Source organism: Marmota monax, unplaced genomic scaffold, assembly GCF_021218885.2.
Source record: "Marmota monax isolate L192 unplaced genomic scaffold, Marmota_monax_Labrador192_F-V1.1 WCK01_AAM20220418_F8-fsc00265, whole genome shotgun sequence".
In the NCBI taxonomy this organism is placed as follows: Eukaryota; Metazoa; Chordata; class Mammalia; order Rodentia; family Sciuridae; genus Marmota; species Marmota monax.
Genome location: NW_026694808.1, coordinates 31,631 through 51,311, shown reverse-complemented (window position 1 = coordinate 51,311; position 19,681 = coordinate 31,631). Strand labels below are relative to the sequence as shown.

Below are 19,681 nucleotides of genomic sequence, written 5' to 3'. Positions count from 1 at the left end.
CCACACACACACATATATATATATATTTCTTTTCCATTTTCAAGGTTGCTGTAGTGCTGTAAAACCAATTTTTAAAAAAATACTTTTTTGTAGCTAGAGATGGATACAATACCTTTATTTTATTTATTTATCTTTATATGGTGTTGAGGATTGAACCCAGGGCCTCACATGTGCGAGGCAAGTTCTGTACCACTGAGCTGCAACCCCAGCCCCTGTAAAACCAATTTTTTCAGCACTTAGTTCAATGCCTGCTTTGATACTGATGTGGTAACTCAAATTATCCATGGGCTGACTTCTTGAACAGCATATTAACATTCTTTACTAGGTAGTGGAAACTTGGATGTGAAACTTTTTAAGTTCACAAGGGAAAAATGGTTATTTTTTAAATGGTTAAGATTTATCTTTTTAAAATGTCAAAATCATTTCTAGCTTGCCCTTTATGAGCACTGATTTAATAATAAAAAACACTATAAAAGAGCTCCTCAAATTCTAGATTATGACTTATTTTGAATAGCAAAATAAATTTCTAAATAAGAATATTACTTTCTAGTTAAAAAACACCACCAGTACCACCCTAAACCAATAATATGTCCCAAAGAAGGAACCAAAACTGTCTCCCCTGTCCTCCCACAAATATCATGAGGTGAAAGCATGGTGACCTAGCTCAGTAGCTTATCTACTCACAGCAATTATTAAAGTTAAGCCAAGTACAAATGAAGGATCAGATATTCCTGTAAACTGTGAGTGGATATAAATCCCAATATGTTATACCTCAGCTATTGTACATTAGAAATGTAGGTGAGATCCTGATGGAGCTTACTTAACTGTTCATTGAAATGATTCTGAACTTCTTACTGCTATGAAAGGAATGAATGTCTTAGTCTCCTCCTTTCTTTTTCTATCCCAATTGGAGGCTAATTAATGATTAGGACCATGACCAAAACTAAGAAAGATCAGGCCTGAAAGACTGTCATCTCTACAACTGAGTGTTAGCCTTAGTTTTCTGTACTTACAGTCATGTTTTAATCATTTCATTTTCATTTTTTAAAAAAATCTTAAATTTATTAAAATCTGCTGAGTTTCACATAAGTTTATTTTCTCTGCTACAACAGAATCACATTTAAAAAGTGGCACAAAAGAAAAACGAAAACAAAACCACCCTTTCTGAATATTTGCTTACTTTCTTCTCATGGGACAATCTTTCATGAAGTGTCCAATTTTCCCACAAATTCTGCAACATCTATCATTTGGGGCCAGCTCTCCTTCAGTTAGTACATCTGGATCAAAAAAGTATTCCTAGAAGAACATAAATTTATCTAAGTAATGAATTATTAATGTGAAATAAAACACAAAATGATGAATGTGCCTATACAGCCATATGCTTAGGGTTCATTTAAAATGTCTCTATTGGAGAAGGGGGAGAGGGAATAAGGGTACAAAGTTTTAGGCAGACAGGAGAAATAAGTTTTGAGACATGTTGCAAAGCAGGTGATTACAAATAATAATAATGTATGGCAGGGGCTGGGGTTGTGGCTCAGCCATAGAGTGCTTGCCTAACACGTGTGGAGCACTGGGTTATATCCTCAGCACCATATAAGAATAAAAGTATTGTGTCCAACTGAGCTAAAATAAGACAAAAAACAAAATGTATGGCATATTTCAAAATAATTGAGAGAGTAGATCTTAAATGTCTCACCACACACACACACAAAAAAACAGGTAAAGGGATAGACACATTAATTTTGATTTAGCCATTCCATATTGCATATATATATAGATACCACATTTTACCCCATAAATATATATAATTATGATTTTGTCAGTCAAGATATTAATATATTATCATTATTTTTTCATTAGAAAAAGTCTTAATTAAGGAAATGCAGGGGAAAAAAACCTTTATTCCCAACCATCATTTTTCTCTAATTTTTTAAATGTAATTTTGCATTTAAAAAAATATTTATTTTTTAGTTATTGGTGGACACAATATCTTTAATTTTTTTATGTGGTGCGGAGGATCAAACCAGGTGCCTCACGCATGCTAGGCAAGCATTCTATCTCTGAGCCACAACCCCCAGCCCCCTTTGCTTTATTTTTGATGATAAGGGTGGTTCCTCAGAAACCTGGGTGTCAGGCTATATGAGAACAGGTAGTTCTACAGGGAAGGGAGGGTCATTCTTTTAGCCCTGTCAAGGGGATTTATTAGTCATTGCAAGCAGGCTAGAAAATCTAGATTCCCACAAAGGTTAGATGTTCTTAGATGTGAGTACACTGCTTGGATGAGGCTGGCATAGAAAAGGACTAGAAGATGGCAAAGGGGGGAAAATAGAATTTAACAAACTTAAATCCTTTTTCTCTGTTGAGAAGCCACTTCAGGGGTTTAGAGTGGGTTTTACATTCTCATTTTAAAAGCTGCTCTATCTAAGTGCTGGTTTGTGTTATCAAGGAAAAGAAGCATCAGTAAAATTATTAATTTCCCCACTCAAACCGTATTTCTTTCTACTTCTTTCTGTATTTCTCATGACTGGCCTCTAAGCTGGGACTTTAAAAATAAAGTTCCTTAGGAATTTGTTGGTATTACAACCATTTGTCTTGGCCGGATTCACCAGACTTTTGAGTATGTATTACTGGAGTAATGTGTACAAGCTAGAGGCTTAAAATGTTCAAATTAGGTGCTTTAAATTTTTTTTTTTTTAATCTGGCATTTCCAACAGACACTTACCATTTTTGAGGGATAATCCTTTGGTAATCCTTTGACTGGAATTCCAAATACTCTTCTACCATTGATAAAAGCTTTCATTATAAAATTTGTCACTAAGAAGAAAAGAGTAAGAACTCAATTAAATGGCTTACAGGGAAGAGAGATTTCATTAAAATTTACAAATAAAGTAACGTACTTTTCCTTGATAATCCGGCTCCAAGATTATGATTTAGATCAAAGGGATCTAAGGAAAGAAAATTAAAGATAGCAAATAAGATAATCAAATAAGAAAGGCCACAAATAAGAAATGCCACATTTGTTCAAGAAGTGACATTCATATAACAAGGAAATTCAACTTTTTACTTATTAGTAGTAAATGCATTAAAAGATTGCCTCTTAAATGAGCTTAAAATCCATAATATACCTAAGTAATAGATATTCCTCAATATAAGGCAAGTTTGCCCCTACAAGTGTTCATCAGAAAAGAGTGTGTTGCCAGGTACAGTGGTGCACAACAGTAATCCCAGCATCTTGAGAGGATGAGGCAGGAGGATTGAGAGTTCAAAGCAACTTGGCAAGCCTCAGCAACTTGGCAAGGCCCTAAACAACTCAGCAAGACCCTGTCTCAAAAAAGTAAAAAGGGCTGGGGATGTGGCTCAGTGGTAAAGTGTCCCTAGGTTTAATCCCTGGTTTAAGGAAAAGAAAAGATAGTGTTGCAGTATTGTTTTATATTTAAATCTTTTTTAGAATGTCTGATGACCGGTTGCTTACTACTAGAAAAACAGTGTTCGCAGAAGACACATTTACCTGATATTACCTAATGAAGCCAGTTTTGAATGCATATAGCAGTCACAAATATATTTAACATATTTTAGCACTGAATGCTTATGTTAACTAACCAGTCTCTTAAAGATCCCTTTAAAAAATAACTTGCCAAGTAGATCATAAATACTTGTAAGATACAATTAAAATACACAAAGACACATACACCTGCCCAGAGGCATATGAGCGACTACTTGGATCTTAGGAAACAATTTCCAATAAAAACAATTTCCAGTAAAAGCTGCATGTAAAAACTCCCATATCATTTAAAAAAAAAAACTAGTGTAAATAGTTTATTTGCTCATATGGCATGGAAAGACCAAAAAAGTAACATGAATTATTATTATTATTATTTACGGATTACTTTTACAAAACATTTCTAATATTACTAAGAAGCAGACCCATTTATAGACAAACAGAAAAGGACATGCTAACATTACTGTCTATTTGAACATTAATAGGCAATTGAGCTTTGGGAAGTACCTGTAATGGTCTAGCTATTTGTCTTACATGTCATGGTCAATTTGCTATTTTCATCAAAATGAATGTTGACTCAACCAAAAGACAAAATTCTTGGCATGTTCTTTTTAACGTACACGCGGGAATGCTCCAGTAAGTGGCAGTTTAATCTGTATGCTGAAGAGTGAAATGTGGTGACTGATCTATAAAATGTCTTTGTAGTTAAATATATGTATATTAAAAAAATACTACATGTAAAATAATATTTAGATCGTATAGCACAGGATGATGCATTTTTAAGCAATACAGTCCATATCTTCTTAAATGTCTGTGCCTCAAACATCTTAGATAGCTATGTATATGATGTGTTCTGAAATATTGTTAGATGATGCATAAAGTGGCAGCAGTGATGAAAAGGATGCAGATGTTAAAGATGTGTATGAGGTTTGAATGCACTGTTCATGAAATGAAAGTACATATATTATTTCTAAATACAACCACTACTTAATAGATGATCTAAACTGCCATATGCATGCAATCTTTCATAATTTAGACATTATGCATAAATATTTAACATGCCTGAAACAATATTCAAACAAAGAAAGAAAAATGAAAGGACCCTTTTTGAGGGAAACTGTCATTGAGAAAATGTAGGATCACATGTACACTGTATGGACAAAAGGAGTAAAGAGGCACCCTTCTGCTAGCCCATTATGCTTCTAATGGAAATATCTTAGATGTATCATATTGGAATTTAGACTAACAGTTTCCTCTTTACTCAACTTAACCCTATAACAATAACTGCTGTGAGAATATTACCCTCATTGTCAGTCTGGTCATGCTGGTGATATTTATAGTATGTGTGGTATTTTTGTTTGTTTGCTTGGTATAGTAGAATTAGATTATTACAATATTAGCTATTATACAGTTAAAAACATTAGTACTGCTACAATTGAAATTTCTTAATTCTAGAATAAGTGGGTTACATAATAATGGTTATATAATCATGAATATTCTCTCATATACAGGTTAGCCTATTATTTATAACTCATCTGAAAGTAATGTAAAAATTAAAAGCATGATAATAAGGCTTCAAAAATTAAAATAAATGTCAATATTTATGTAATTAATTTTCAAGATCTTTATTGCTATTGATAAAAAGAACTTGATGGCACCCTCACACCCTCAATTAGTAAGGTTTTAAAAGTCCCGCTATTTTATATTCCCTTATGTTTACTACTATCTTATTCTCCAATATATGGTCAACAATGATAAAAAATTTTTCATGGTAAACAAAGTCTTTTACACTTGTGAGAGGTCCATATGAGGTCATGAGAGCAGGAGGACTATACTGCACATCTAGGCAGCAGCTCATAAAGGCCCCAGAACTGTTAGGAGGAAGAACAAAAGTGTTCATAGTTCAAACTCTGTTCTATTCAGTTTGAAGTTTAATTCTACTTGTACCTTCAATAACAATGTATTTTGAAGTCCACTGTTTCTTAAATGTTGTAAGCAGACTTCTTCTCCTGATGCTAATAACATGTTCTTTAAAATCAAATTCCTCTGTGTAGAAACGAAGAAGTCCCAACCACAGTTGCCCAACAGATTCTGTATTTTTTCCATATTCTGGCCAATAGATAGGCTAGAAAAAGAAGGGAACACAGGATATCATGCTCTAGAACAAAGTGTTAATATCTATATTCATTTGCATCTTAGGGAGTAAATTTGGACTTGTTTCTAATTACCTAAGAGTTTAAATACATCAAAATGTAAATATATAACTTAAATGAATTTATTATAATTTCTGCTCTGTGACTTGAAGATAGAAAGAGCTCAGAGTTTTCAGTGACATATCTCGGAACATGTCAGCAGGAAAATTCAGAAATAAATTCTAAGATCCTTGGTGATACCTGAATTATTAGGTGTCTCTATATCTCAATAAAATCTTACCAAATTATTGGTACAGAATCACAGAGGAAATATTTGTTCCCATGTAATAAAGTTACCTAACCATTTGAAATTATCAGGCATTACAGAAATACCAGAATAGTGCCTAGAAACTCACCTGGCTTAATAAATATTTTCTCTTCAAAGAACACATCTGTAATGTTATTTTTCATTATTATCATATAAATAAATGTTACAAGCAATAATATTGTTGTTGACCACCTACATTATAGCACAATATAGCTAACTTTTAGTAAGGATGTAGGAAAATCTTTACTCTTAAAATACGTACCAGTTCATCTATTTGATCAAAAAAATAAATATTCCAGCCATCAACAAATATTTCAGGTTTCTTTTCACCTTTGTATATCTGAAATTAATTTTTAAACTATTAGTATGGATTATAAACTTAGTGCATTGATACAAAAACTTCTAGGAAAATAGTTTAAAATTTAACTACAGAGCCACAGACTTTTAGAGAAGGAAGAGGGCTGAGAGATCACCCAGCTTTATAGAAGAGAAATACAAGTTCTTTAACGAATACCTCTTGAAGAACAGGAATGACTGGCGGATTCCTCTGCTGGAGGAAATATAGCACCATAAGAGTGTATGCATATGATGATAAGCTGCCTCTAGATGCATCACCAATATCACACATCTAAAGTGGAGGAAAATGCAAGACAAAGGAAGATCACTATGTTTTCTACTAAATTTGCAGCCATCCTATAATCACTAAAAATAAGATATTCATTTGGGGAACTAATATAAAAATCACGTTTTTCCCCACCTTTTTTTTTAATTGGTGCATCACAGTTGTATATAATGATGGGAAAAAAAAAATATATATATATAAAACAATTATATTCTCTATATAAAACTAATATAAAAATCACATTTTTCCCCACCTTTTTTTTAAATTGGCACATCACAGTTGTATATAATGAGGGGAATATATATATATATATATATATATATATATATTCATTTATAACAATATACATGTTCACCTGTAACATAATTTGCCCAATATCACTCCCCAGCACTTTCCCCTCCCTCCCTCTCACCCCTCGGTCCTTTTCCTCTATGGATTTCCCTTTGATTTTTGTGAGATCCCACCCTCTACCTTTTCTAAAAATCACACTGTCAAAATCTAAAATATCCCAATGAAATGAACCAACCCAATTCAAACCAAACTGAACCCAATGAAGCAGTGAACTATTAACCAGAAGCAAGATCAGATTATTATGTAAAATTTAAGACAACAAAAATTTAGTTGCCTGTATAGGGCTTCCCAAAGTTACAGGAAGCATCTGACATGGTTATTTTTCATTAAAAAATACAGATTTTGTTTTCAACAAGATTTGAAGATGCAATGCAATTTCCTGACAAATCACAACAAGAAGCTTACTCACCTTTGTAAATACTTTCATGGTATAGCACAGATATTTCACTCTGGGATCAATGGTTGAGTAAGCAGATAAAAGCCTTGTGTTATGAAGGGCCTGTTAAAAGGGAAATTACACTATAAGGCTATCAATTAGATGAAAAAATATTTTAAGCTGAAATATTCTGGAAATGGTCACTTGCAATTAATTTTAGGAAGAACATATTGAGATTGAGATTACCTTTTCTTTTCAAAGACACACTTTGTTAATTTACTAGATAAAAACAAAGAATTGTAGTAACATGTTCTCATGACTTCCATTATGTTAATATGTCCTTACTTTGAAGTTCTAGAAAATAAGGAGCTATTAAAATAAACAATTAGTTTCCTTTAAGTAAATATAAAGTTTCTCTTTGCTCCATGGCATTATTTCAATTAAATTATCTCAGGGACCAGAAAAATTTTGTAAAATCCTGAAGCAAGACTGACACCATGGTTACATAGTTCTCTCCAAAAACACCACCACCACAAAATTACCACAAAATTCAAGCCAAACAAAAAAGCTTGCCACTCTGATCTCATTTTAAGTGAAGAGAATAGTAATATGTGTGTGTGTGTGTGTGTGTGTATATATATGTATATATATATATACACATATATAATACATAATAATAATTATACATATATAATTTTTTTATTTTTATTTTTTCCCCCAACTGTTGAATAGCATACTTTGTTTTTAAAAATTTTTGTGGCACTGGGGATGGAAGCCAGGGTCTCATGCATACTGGCAAGTGCTCTATCATTGACCTACTTCTCCAGCTCAAGTAAATATTCATATTAACTAAATTCTCTATCCCTATCCTCAGAACATCATCAAGCACATAGCAAGTACTCATAAAAATCTCTCCAAAGAATAAGAAACATGAAATAAATGGCTCATTTAACTTGAGGTTTTTAAAAAGGGGCAGTTATTCTCTTTAATCTTTTTAAAGAAAAAGCCCTGAAAAAATCTTACCAATGTGTTATACAAACTGATATCTACTTCCAGACCACTTCTTGAATGGAAGAACTTCACAATTGGCACCTTTGCTGTTGTAATAGGTAAGATGTTTCTCAGACCTAGATTGGGAAATAAGATAGTATGATTAAATACAGTAGCTGGGAATAAAAAATGGTTTGTAAGCTAATATTTCAACATAAACATAAATGATGTAACATAACTTAGGCTTGTTTCACTGTATTGAACTAGAACTTAATGGACCTTTTGTGTGTGTGTGCGCGCACGCGTGTATGCATGCATGTATGTGAGATTATTAGTTTGATAAACACCAAAACAGAGGAAACAACTACAGTATCTGCAGTACGTGTTTTGTCTATTCTCTTCATGACTGTATCTAATTTGGAAGAAACCTTATGGGCAATCACCTGAATCCTTTGAAACAAGCTACTCGTCATGGAGCTAGAAGTTATGAAGGTAATAGGAAGCAATCAATTTTAGTAAGAGAAGGAAATTACCTGATCTAGCCTTTGAAGGAAAAGAATGTGCAAACGATAGTGTGTAGGTTGAGGGGATTTACCAGGCAAGAAAAACTATACTCAGAAAGGGTAGACGTCTGAAACAGAATGGCTCGAGATCTTACAAGGAATTATGCAGGCAGTAGAATGAATTGAGGTAAAGGAACATGAATAAAGAGAGATGAGGAAGAAATTGGGAAGAACCCAGAGCCCTATATACCATGTTAAGAATGATATTTAGAGATAAAGAGAAGTCAACAAACTGGTGTGAGGAAAAATCACTGACAATCTTAAACAATGCCTCAGCAATGGATGCACTGGAGACAATGGAATGCAAGACAGCCACTTAAAAACATCTGGGCCTGAACTATCAAGGTACAATGGAAATACAGAGAGAAAACAAGTCATGCTTGAGTCTCTATGACAGGATGGGGAGGAGAAATGTTAAGGAGAAGGGCTGTTAACAGTAAGAATTACTATTTTCTGAGTACAAAATGTGTTACCAGGGGCATGCAAAGAGTCTTTCATAAACTTTACTTAGATTGAGCACCATCATCTTACGGATGAGGAAACAGAGACCCACAGAAATCCACTTAGGAACATACAATTGGTAAATGGTGAACCTAGGATTCAAACGAGGCACAAATGATTCCAAACCTCTCCTGAATAGACTACGTCAGACTAATAATCACTTCACCCATTTTGGTGATTCTAAAGATACCAATGTTGAAAATCTAGAAAGAGGATTCAGAAGGAAGGGCAGGAAGCAGTGGTGGAACCAATAGAAGGAAGGAAGTAAACAGAAAAATGAGTCTATTCTGATATGTAGGAGTATGAATTTCCTGAGAGTGCTAAGTGGTGATGTTTAAAGGGCAGATATACAGTTATCACATTACAGAACTTAGGTAAAGGGGCTGGGGTTTTGTGATGCTGGGGATTGCGGCTTAGCGGCAGAGCACTTGCCTAGCACATGTGACGCCCTGGGTTTGATTCTCAGCACCACATAAAATAAATAAATAAAATAAAGCAATTGTGTCCAACTACAACTAAAAAAAAAAAAAATTAAAAAAAAAAAAGAACTCAGGTAAAAAGCATGTAAATGGTAAAAGTAATTTCAGGATGAAAAGTCTGTGTAAGGGGCTGAGGTTGTAGTTCAGTGGTAGAGCTTGCCTAGCATGTGTGAGGCCCTGGGTTCGATCCCCAGCACCACATAAAATTAAATAAACAAAATAAAGGTATTGTGTCCATCTACAACTAAAAATATTAAAAGAAAGAAAGATAGATCTGTGTGGGAAACTAACTTATATTAACGGGGAAGAGAAGTAAGGAAGCTTGGATTTACTGAATACTCAGAATATACGGTGCTGTACAGACGAGGAACTGGGTGTTTACAATGAGGCTGAGTGAGGTATTGGGATCACACAGCCTGAAAATGGGAAACCAGGATTTAAAGCCGGGTGGTGGGGGAGGGGCTGCTAACAAGGCTGTGGGATCAATTGGGATAAATCCCCAGTACCACAAAAAGAAAAAAAAAAGAGTACCTGCTTTAGATGCAGAAGGCCCTGAGTTTAATCCCCAGCATCACAAAACAAAAAATTTTAAAAACAGAAACAAAAAAAACCCAAAGAGCCAGGCCCAGGTACTTGGGAGGCCAAGGAAGGAGGATGGCAAGTTGTAAACCAGCTGTAGCAACTTAGTGAGAACATTTCTCAAAATAAAAAATGAGATTATGTACCTCATTTGAATCAAATGTATAATATGTCAAGATCATTGTAATGTTTTGAGCAACTAATAAAAAAATTAAAAAAAAAATAAATAAAAAATGAAAAGGGCTGAGAATATAGCTCAGTGGTAGACTTGCCCTTTAATTCAATTCCCTTTAATACAAAAACAAAACACCCCTCAGAAGAGTCTGATTTCAGAATATCTACCAAATACTTTTCTTTATCACCTCTAAATTAGATAAACCATTTTCTCCAACTCCTTCCCATTCAGGAATTAGACACCATTGGACACTATAATACATAGAACCTTGTCCTAGCATTTATTCATAGTAAATCAAACTGGTTCTATTTTATCAACCCCAAAGCTCCCATGTTCAGTCTTTTATTTTCTACCCACTGAAATTAAGGTTTAGTCCTCAACTTCTTTCAAACAATTCCTTACAATTTTGCTTAATTCTTGGTATCACTCTTGGACTCTCAGGTTTACACAGCATTGATAGATGCCCCACTAGCAAAAGAATATGTTAATGGCATTTTAGCTCTGCAAACAATTTAAAAATCCATATATTTTACAGTTGTAAATGATTTCTCACTTTTCTTAATTTATTGATAAAACAGACCAAGCAAAGTGAACCCTGGCTCAAGGTTATAATAGCTTGATGAACAGAACAGCTGTGAATGCAACTGCCTAGGCCAAGATGCTCTTCACTACACTTATGAGGTTTTAATAATTTCTATACTTTGATTTATATGATATCAATAAGTAAAATGATTTCCAAAATTTCCTGTCTGGTATATACTTTGTCTTGGGGGAAACACACACACACACACACATACACACAGACACAAAATTCAGCTAGGGAACAATATGCACACAAATTGTCACCAACTCCTCAGTCTTTCATACTTAATCATGATATTTTTTAAGGACACTAGTACTGTAAGTATTTTATAAAATGAGTCACTATATTGCTTTGTAGGCATTAATATATTATAAGTACATGGGGCTGAGGTTATGGCTCAGTGATAGAGTGCTTGTCTAGCACACGTGAGGCACTAGGTTCACACCTCAGCACCACATAAAAATGAAATAAAGATATTGTGTCCACCTACAACTAAAAAATAATAAAAATAAATTCTAAGTACACGAAACACTAAAAAAGTTATAGTATTTTTAGAAACAAATATTTAGAGGTACCTGAATGTTTTCTAAGGACTCTTGCCAATTCTTCAATAGTTCTTACACAGTCCAACCCCTGCAACAAAGATGACACAAAAATTAATCAAAATTGGAAGACAGGTTACTATACTGTTTATAGTATCCACTGTCTTCAGATATAATGAAACTCATTATATGTTTTTCACTTTTAGTTGAGAATCAGTCAGTATCCATAGGAAATATTCTAAATATGCAAAAACTGCCACACATCCTATGTTCTAATTGCTTTTGAAGGTGCAAAAAAGGTTAAAATCAGTCAGGAAGCCATGGACTGAGAGCTTCTTGAAACGTCTCTGAACCATGGATGAGGACTTTCATTTTTTTGCTATGTAATTACCTCTCTCAGAAGTACCCTATGTGCCAGAGTATATAAGAAGGGGCTTCTATGCCTCATCTTATTAATTACAGGTAAAATCTTAATTATAGTTTAAGAGTTGATGACTTGCTGTGGATAGTGATTAAGCTCACATTATTTCCCCACTGGAAGAGCCAAAATTATAATGCAGAAAATTAAGGTAATATAGCAAATAAGAATGATATTTCTAATAATTCATACTTAAAAACACATTCACAGTCCCTATCAATGTAAGCCCTTTTGATGACTGTACACATTCCAGAACATATTTGGAATTTCACTTTAGAAATGCCTTCAAAATTAGTTTATATACTAGGTTAAAAAAAATTAATCTCGGGCTGGGGATGTGGCTCAAGCGGTAGCGCGCTCGCCTGGCATGCGCGGGGTGCTGGGTTCAATCCTCAGCACCACATACAAATAAACTAAAGATGTTGTGTCCACCGAAAACTAAAAAAAAATAAATATTAATAAATTCTCTCTCTTAAAAAAAAATTAATTAATTAATTAATCTTGAGGTTGTATAATAGGGTTGTGCCATACGGAAGACCTAATCTTGCTTATTCATTTTATTCACCAAATTCTGGGCAGATCATTTTTGTCCATTTTTCCAAATCTGTTATATCTTCAAGGCAAAGAAAGCACTTGAGAACAGTAGCAGCACTCTTCTGGATATAGAGCCTTTGGACTACTGTTACAAATTTAAAAAATAGGGACATGGGGTGTAGGTAAGAGGTAAGAGCCCTTATTTAGCATGTTCAAGTCCCTCAGCACCACTAATCAAAAATAAAAATAATAAAAACAGAAATAAACAAAACAAACAAACAAAAACGAATAGGAACTCAGCACATCTCAGAATTTATATAATTTTTATATAAGTGCCTTCCTGTATACATCAGGGGCTGACAAATTTGTTCTGCTTTGCGAGCCACATAAGCATGTGTTATAAGTACTAAACTCCCAGTCATGTAGAGAATCAGACATACACAAAACATAGGGCTGGGGGTTATGGCTCAACGGTAGAGAGCTTACTTAGCATGCGTGAGGCACTGAGCCACTGGGTTCGATTCCCAGCACCACACACACACACACACACAAACCAACTAAATAGACAATACATAAATGAATGGGTGTGGCTCTGTTCTAATACAACTTTATTTACAAAAACAGGCTGTGAGCTGAATTCAGCCCATAGGCCAAAATTTGCTATCTCCTGACATATAAAAACCAAGCTGATATGCACTATGATCTCCTAAAGCAAGAGACAGAAGTTATTATTTCCATTTTATAGCTATCGACCAAAGACCACATGTTTAGGTACTGAAAAAACCAAGTTGTCTCAAATCCAGGTCTTTGTACTATAAAGGTAGCACTCATCATTTATACCACACTGCCTGCCTGATTTAAAACAAAAACAAAATAAAAACCTTATAGATAACGTATGGATATGCATATCCAGGTCAGTCTAGTAGCCAGGCTAATGGAACACCAGGAAAGCTGGTTTGGCTTTGCAGAATTCCCAGTGGTCACTTTCAAATCTACTTCATACTAAAAGTTGAATGTACAAGGCAATCTATTCTTCATATTCACCTCTAAGCTTAATGTATTTGGCTAGAGGGTGTGCCAAATGGCACACTCCATATGGCATGCCTTGATAAATTTGGAAAGTACCAAGCTGTACCATCAGTCAAGATAGTTCAAATCACACTGCCAGAGCAAATGCAAGTTTTATGTGGTCACTGTACCTCAGCAGTTTCATGTCCGTTAATTGTCATGCAGACGTCAAGGTCACTCTGCTTAAAACCAAATCCATTTTTGGAGGAGCCAAACAAGCTCAATTTAGTTCCTGTTAGGGATATATGAAAAGTAATAACTAATTACCTGAGTACATTTAATATTTTGACCAAAATGACCCTCTCATGAATCAAATATACCCAGGTGTTAACTATCCTATCTCATAATAATTTTTTTATTAACTATTTATTTATTTTTTCCAAGTTTACTTTAATATACAAGCTGTATATATCATGAAAGATTACTAGGTGACATTTCAAACAAAATGGAGATCATTTCAACACATTTAATAATGTATCACTCCTTTCTAAATAAATGCATATTTTAGAGGTGTGAACTCTGATTACAAATGTAATATTAAGTGAAATTCACTTGTGGTATCTATTAGAATAAATTCTGCACTGTACTTTCTTTTCTGTTCGTAAACCAGGATTTGGTGCACCAAAGACCATCCTAGGTATATCACAAAGCAACTGAAACTCCGAACCCACAATCACTGCAAGATGTTATTCTCAAAATTAGTATGCTCGTAATACATGTACTCTTTTGAAAGGAAGGTCACATTACCTTTTTTAAGGATTAAAAAATATATATCATTTACCTGGAAAGTCCTGTTTTATGAAACTTTCTAAGTTTTGCCGGATATGTTCACGAGCCTGATCTTCTAAAACAGTTGGAGAAAAATCCTCTGTTTAAAATAAATAGACACATTGAGAAAAAGACTGATGACTTTTTTTTGAAAAAGCTGAAAGTAAGACTTCAAAGGTTTAAAGAAAACACCCTAATTTTTGTGCCTTTGCCCAGATAACATTTGTAATGTAAAATAATCTTTTGTTTCTTTAACAGAAGAGTCTATTAGAAAGAACTACTCTTAAAATGAAAACTAATTTAGACAGGCTCTGTACCTGGGTTTTACAGAGACCTCAAAGAGTGAATCCAAAAATTTGTGAGCATGTCCATATTTTTTCCTAAAGAGAACCTAGTTTTCTTTTATAGATTTAAACCACCAAAAAGTTTTTGTTTTCATTTTTAAATCCCTGGCAGCCAGGCATGATGGTGCACACCGTAGTGCCTGTTACTCAGAAAGCTGAGGTGGGAGGATCACTTGAGTCTAGGAATTTGAGAAGGCTTTTGATAATACCTCAAAAGTTTTTAAAAAATTATTTTTCAGCATAGATGGACACCTCAAGATGTAGCAATATGAAGCATTAAGTTCTCCATTCTAAGCAGTAAAATGTCTCTATTGCAAAATTTTCTCATTGTAGGACTTGAAACCTCTCTATACCAATGCTCCCCCAAACTCTACTCTTCCTTAAAGGGCTGTCATGTTGTGTGCACTATGAATTAATGTTAACTAAGAATAATTCTGTGCTCAAATTTTGGAGCTGTTGGATTAAAGATATAAAATCAAGTTTCTTTGCTACAACATTGCTTTTAAACACTGCTTTTATCATGCCTTGCAAATCTCTAAAGAAGATTTACTGCTCCCCAAGGGAGGGGGCAATATGTACAGTTATTCCTTTGTGAGAGAATACTTCTGGTCATGAAAAATGCATCTAGGAAAACATTTCAAGGAATGTAATCTATTAGTTGGAAAAGCTAATATAGTATTTTAATCTTAAGACTTAAAAAGTCTTAAGATTAAGTAGTTCAGTGATAAAGCATGAGTTAAGCACGTGGAAGGCCCTGGGTTCAATCTGCAGCACAAATAAAACAGAAAAAACAAACAACTTAAAAAGATATTCCTTCCTTCTTTCTTTAATGATTACTTATTGTGTGTCCCAAATGGGACCTGCATGTCACACTGAAGCAAGAGGATCTCAAATTCAAAGCCAGCCTCAACAACTTAAGAGTGACCCTTAATTTAGCAAGGGTCTCAATAGAAAAAATAAAAAGGACCAGGAATATGGCTCAGTGGTAAAGCACCCCTGGGTTCAATTTCCAGTAACAACTACAACAACAACAACAACAAGTCAATTTACTTTTCTGACAAATGAAAAGAAATGTGAATAACTTACTGTAACACTGGAAACAAACTTGATCTAAGATATTTGAAAACTTGGGTGTTAGTGGTGGCAAAGGTTCCAGCTGGATTCTTTTGAAGTCTTCAGGACAGTCCTTCTTTAGATGACCCTCTCGTTTGCACAAGCTGCACACAACTGTGGGAGACTGTAGGAATATGGCAAAGCAAAATAACACTGAAAACTTTATTTGCCAAATAATGGGATTTAGAATTTTTTTTTTTTTTTTTTGGCTTGCAGATTGAACCTAGGAGCACTTAACCACTGAGTAACATCCCCGGCCCTTTTTACTTTTCATTTTGAGACATAGTCTCGTTAAGCTGGTTAGGTCCTTGCTAAGTTGCTGAGGCTGGCTTTGAACTTACGATCCCTCCTGCCTCAGCCCCTTGAGTGGCTGAGATTACATGCCTGGATCTTTTTTATTTTTGAAGTACAAAGCCTACTCTTCACTTTCCAAAGAAATGAAGCCATTAAAAGATCTGAGAGAGAAGCATCCTTATGATGTCATCAGGAGAAAAGGATAGTTACTATCAGCTTTCCATTCCTCCTACGCAGATTCCTACAAATCTGATTGGAAGGAATGTAAAGTGGAAGGAAGTGAATCAAGTGGCTGTATTAGGACAAAGGCAAAACTTCTTAACCACACCCAAAACATGGAGAATTATGTTCTTGTGTATGAAAATTGAAATTACATGTATTAAAATTGTTTAAAGTCTCCTGGTGTTTAATTGTTTAAAGTCTCCTGATTACCTTGCCTTTGGTGAAGATAAGTTTACTAAATTCATAGAAGAAATCAGACTGGTCCACTGGTGAATTTTCCTCACATATATTTTCTTCTTTAAGATTTATTTTATTAAGTTCCGTAAGTAGGGCGCCATCTACATTTTTTTCACATTCTTTCAAGTCTTCATATTTAGCCGGCTGAACTAATTCATCATCCTCTTCAGAAAGAGCATCTTCATCACCTGATCCAGTATAGGTATTGTCCAGCTCATCTTCATTAGCAATGCCATCCTCATCTTCCCTTTGGTTAATGGTGAGCCTGGGTTCTTCCTCCTCCTCTTCATCTTCCTCCTCTTCTTCATCAAAGTGAATGATTTCAGATGTTTGACACTGGACTAAAGGGACAAAGTGGTTTAAAGAGTCTTCTAGCTCATCAGTACCTTCTACACTTTCTTCATCAAGATCAATCTTGTCATCAAAAGTAGCAAATCCATCACACACTTTGGCTGTAGGATTTTGGAGGCCTTCTAAATTCAAAATGCTATCTGTCTCATAATTACATGGGCTGCTGCCAATTGTAAGTTCTCCACACTCATTACTGCTTATACTGGGGTCATCAGCAGTCAAAGGATGCTTTCCCTTCTTTCTGATTTTCTCTTTCTCATCTTTACTTCCTGTTTCTTGATGGTGTACTTTAATATCCTCATAATTATCACAATTGACTTCTGCCTGGATACAGCCAGAGTTTCCTAAATGTGTGCATTTCCTGATGTGTACATTTCCAATTTCCTCAGCTGGTGGGCTTCCACAGCTTTCAGCAGTCTCTTTAAGAGAAAGTGGCTGTGCCTTGCAAGCATTTTCAGTTGAAATGGTAGTAGCACCAGGGCCTTGAGCCAAAACTGAATTGTTGAGCTTATCGTCTTTTGTTTGCACATCTGGATCATGATTTATTACTTCTTTAAAATGTTCTGAAATACACGTAACTGTGCTCAGAGGCTTTGGAAGGCTGGATTTTGCAAGTTTGTGTGGAAGAGCAAAATATTTATATGTCGTTCTTAAACAGTGAAGTATATATTCAAACACAGGTTGATTATTTAGGGTCCTTGCCACATTTCTTTTAACAGAGTAGGGATCTGTAACAATAACAATGAAAAAACAAATATACCACTTAATATATTTCTATTTTGTGCTCTAAAAATTAGCCCGTTGCAAATAAAAATAGATAACAAATAAACAACAGTGAAGTTTATATCTTATATGCTTAAAAAAAGAAAAAATGCAGGTAGAGAATAAGAAGATACAGTATAAGAACAAAAAGCAATGTTTTCTGAAACATCTGTTCTGCTAAGAGAACCCATCCTGTACAGAACCAGTACCCCTTCCCTATTCTGCCGTGACTGCGGTGGTAGGAAAGATGTCATTCGTGTGTTTATCGTGCCCTCAGGAAGTCAGGTCTTCCCTATAGGCTTTGCTGCTGAGTGCTCTGCCTCCCCACTCAGCCAAGCCCTGTGGTTTGTCGAGCTTACCTCCACTCTTCTGCCCTGGGAAGCCCCATCACTGAATTGGCTGGACTGAATTTCAGGGGCGAGAGGGAGGCACCAGGAGGAGACACCACTTCTCTCAATCTTTTCTCCTCCCCTAGAACTCCAGCAGGTTAGGCAATTGGCCAGAAGAGCTGAGCCAGAGAAACTGCAGGGGAGGGTTTAAAAATGTGAGATCCCCATGACTGCACACAGAATTTATGCAAATTGCAAAAAACCCTCTTATGCAACATAAAGCTTGAAAAAAAAATCAAGCAAAAATAAGAGAATTCCATTTAGGAAATTCTGTAAATTATTAAAGGAGGAGAATTAAGATTTCTAGAGGGGTTTCAACCTCCTGACTTTGCAAAGCTGAGAAGAGATAGTCCATTTAATGACATCTACAGGGCACATCAGTGTGTCTTTCATATAGTGACTTCAGTTAAAGAAGCCTTCACTAAAAATGTGTTTTTAATGAGTAAGTTACTGATTACTACTTTAAAAAATAATTATCTGTTCCCTTTACTGGAGAGTTATCCAACTAAGAATGTCAGTCTTCACAAGAAAAAGTATTTTTCTCATCTCTGCAAAACTAAACAATATTAACAATAACCCATGAAAGGACTGAATTTAAAAATCCAGAAGTGAGAACAGCAGGAAAGGGAAACTCAGATCACTGGGAAAAAAACATTAAGCATTTAAGTTGTTAAGCAATTCACAAAGAAAGCAAGAACTCAGCTAACCATTATTCAAGTTGCTTAAAAATTAAGATATTTCATTATAGTTCTTCAAAAACTCAGGATAAACCTTTTGATCCTTTTAGATGACTCACTGTAACACATGCAAGATCCTAATTATTTAGTTCACCTTTGAGGTCAGGCCTACCTTACAAGTAGGAGATGAAAAGAGACTGAAATAAAAGCATGCTGTTAGACTGGTACCTTAAAAAAAATAATAAAATAAAAAAAGAATAAACATTTTGAGATACCTTCAATGGCAATGCGCTTTTTGGGCCAATCCTTTGATTCTCGAGATATTGATTCTTTGACACGGATACTGATCACTAAATCAGCCAAATTAAATTCTAAAGCATAGAATCGCAGCAGTTCCACCCAGAGCTGCCCAACTGGTACTGAAGGCTGGTGTTTTGTATCAAATATTAATGATACCTATTAATATCAAAGAGAAATATATTGGTTACTTCGGGTGTTGGCTTAATCTGAAAAATTAAAGATCATTTGAGCATCAAATTAAAAAACCTGGAAAATCTGAGCAAAGATAGAAATTTGACATCTAGACAAATCACTTTGTATGTGGGAAAATAGCAAAACTTCACTGCATCCCTGACATTTGGGTAGGTTAAAATCTAGTCAGTACCATGGAACAGACAGGACCAATTTTATTTAACCAGACAGCACCGAATTTTGAAATTTTAATAACAGGTGGATAGGACCTTGCACAGTTTGCTAATACTCTCAGCATGGACCTTCACCTGTT

General features: G+C 34.8%; 1 protein-coding gene across 9 annotated transcripts in view; it reads right to left on the bottom strand.

Annotated features, from left to right (window-relative positions):
- Tut7 (terminal uridylyl transferase 7) overlaps positions 1–19,681 on the bottom strand; it is a 59,336-nt gene that overhangs the window by 14,894 nt on the left and 24,761 nt on the right. For all 9 annotated transcript variants that reach the window (XR_009225065.1, XR_009225067.1, XR_009225066.1 and 6 more), the window contains exons 12-25: positions 19,173–19,353; positions 16,692–17,797; positions 15,939–16,089; positions 14,522–14,608; positions 13,872–13,972; positions 11,754–11,811; positions 8,332–8,435; positions 7,342–7,431; positions 6,474–6,587; positions 6,222–6,299; positions 5,447–5,624; positions 2,898–2,945; positions 2,723–2,814; positions 1,181–1,296 (exon numbers count right to left, since the gene is read on the bottom strand). Coding sequence is in view for 6 of the 9 variants with exons in the window: in XM_058573100.1 (XP_058429083.1) it covers positions 1,181–1,296; positions 2,723–2,814; positions 2,898–2,945; positions 5,447–5,624; positions 6,222–6,299; positions 6,474–6,587; positions 7,342–7,431; positions 8,332–8,435; positions 11,754–11,811; positions 13,872–13,972; positions 14,522–14,608; positions 15,939–16,089; positions 16,692–17,797; positions 19,173–19,353 (2,504 nt within the window). In the remaining 3 variants the exon portion in view is untranslated. The remainder of the gene's footprint in view (positions 1–1,180; positions 1,297–2,722; positions 2,815–2,897; positions 2,946–5,446; positions 5,625–6,221; positions 6,300–6,473; positions 6,588–7,341; positions 7,432–8,331; positions 8,436–11,753; positions 11,812–13,871; positions 13,973–14,521; positions 14,609–15,938; positions 16,090–16,691; positions 17,798–19,172; positions 19,354–19,681) is intronic.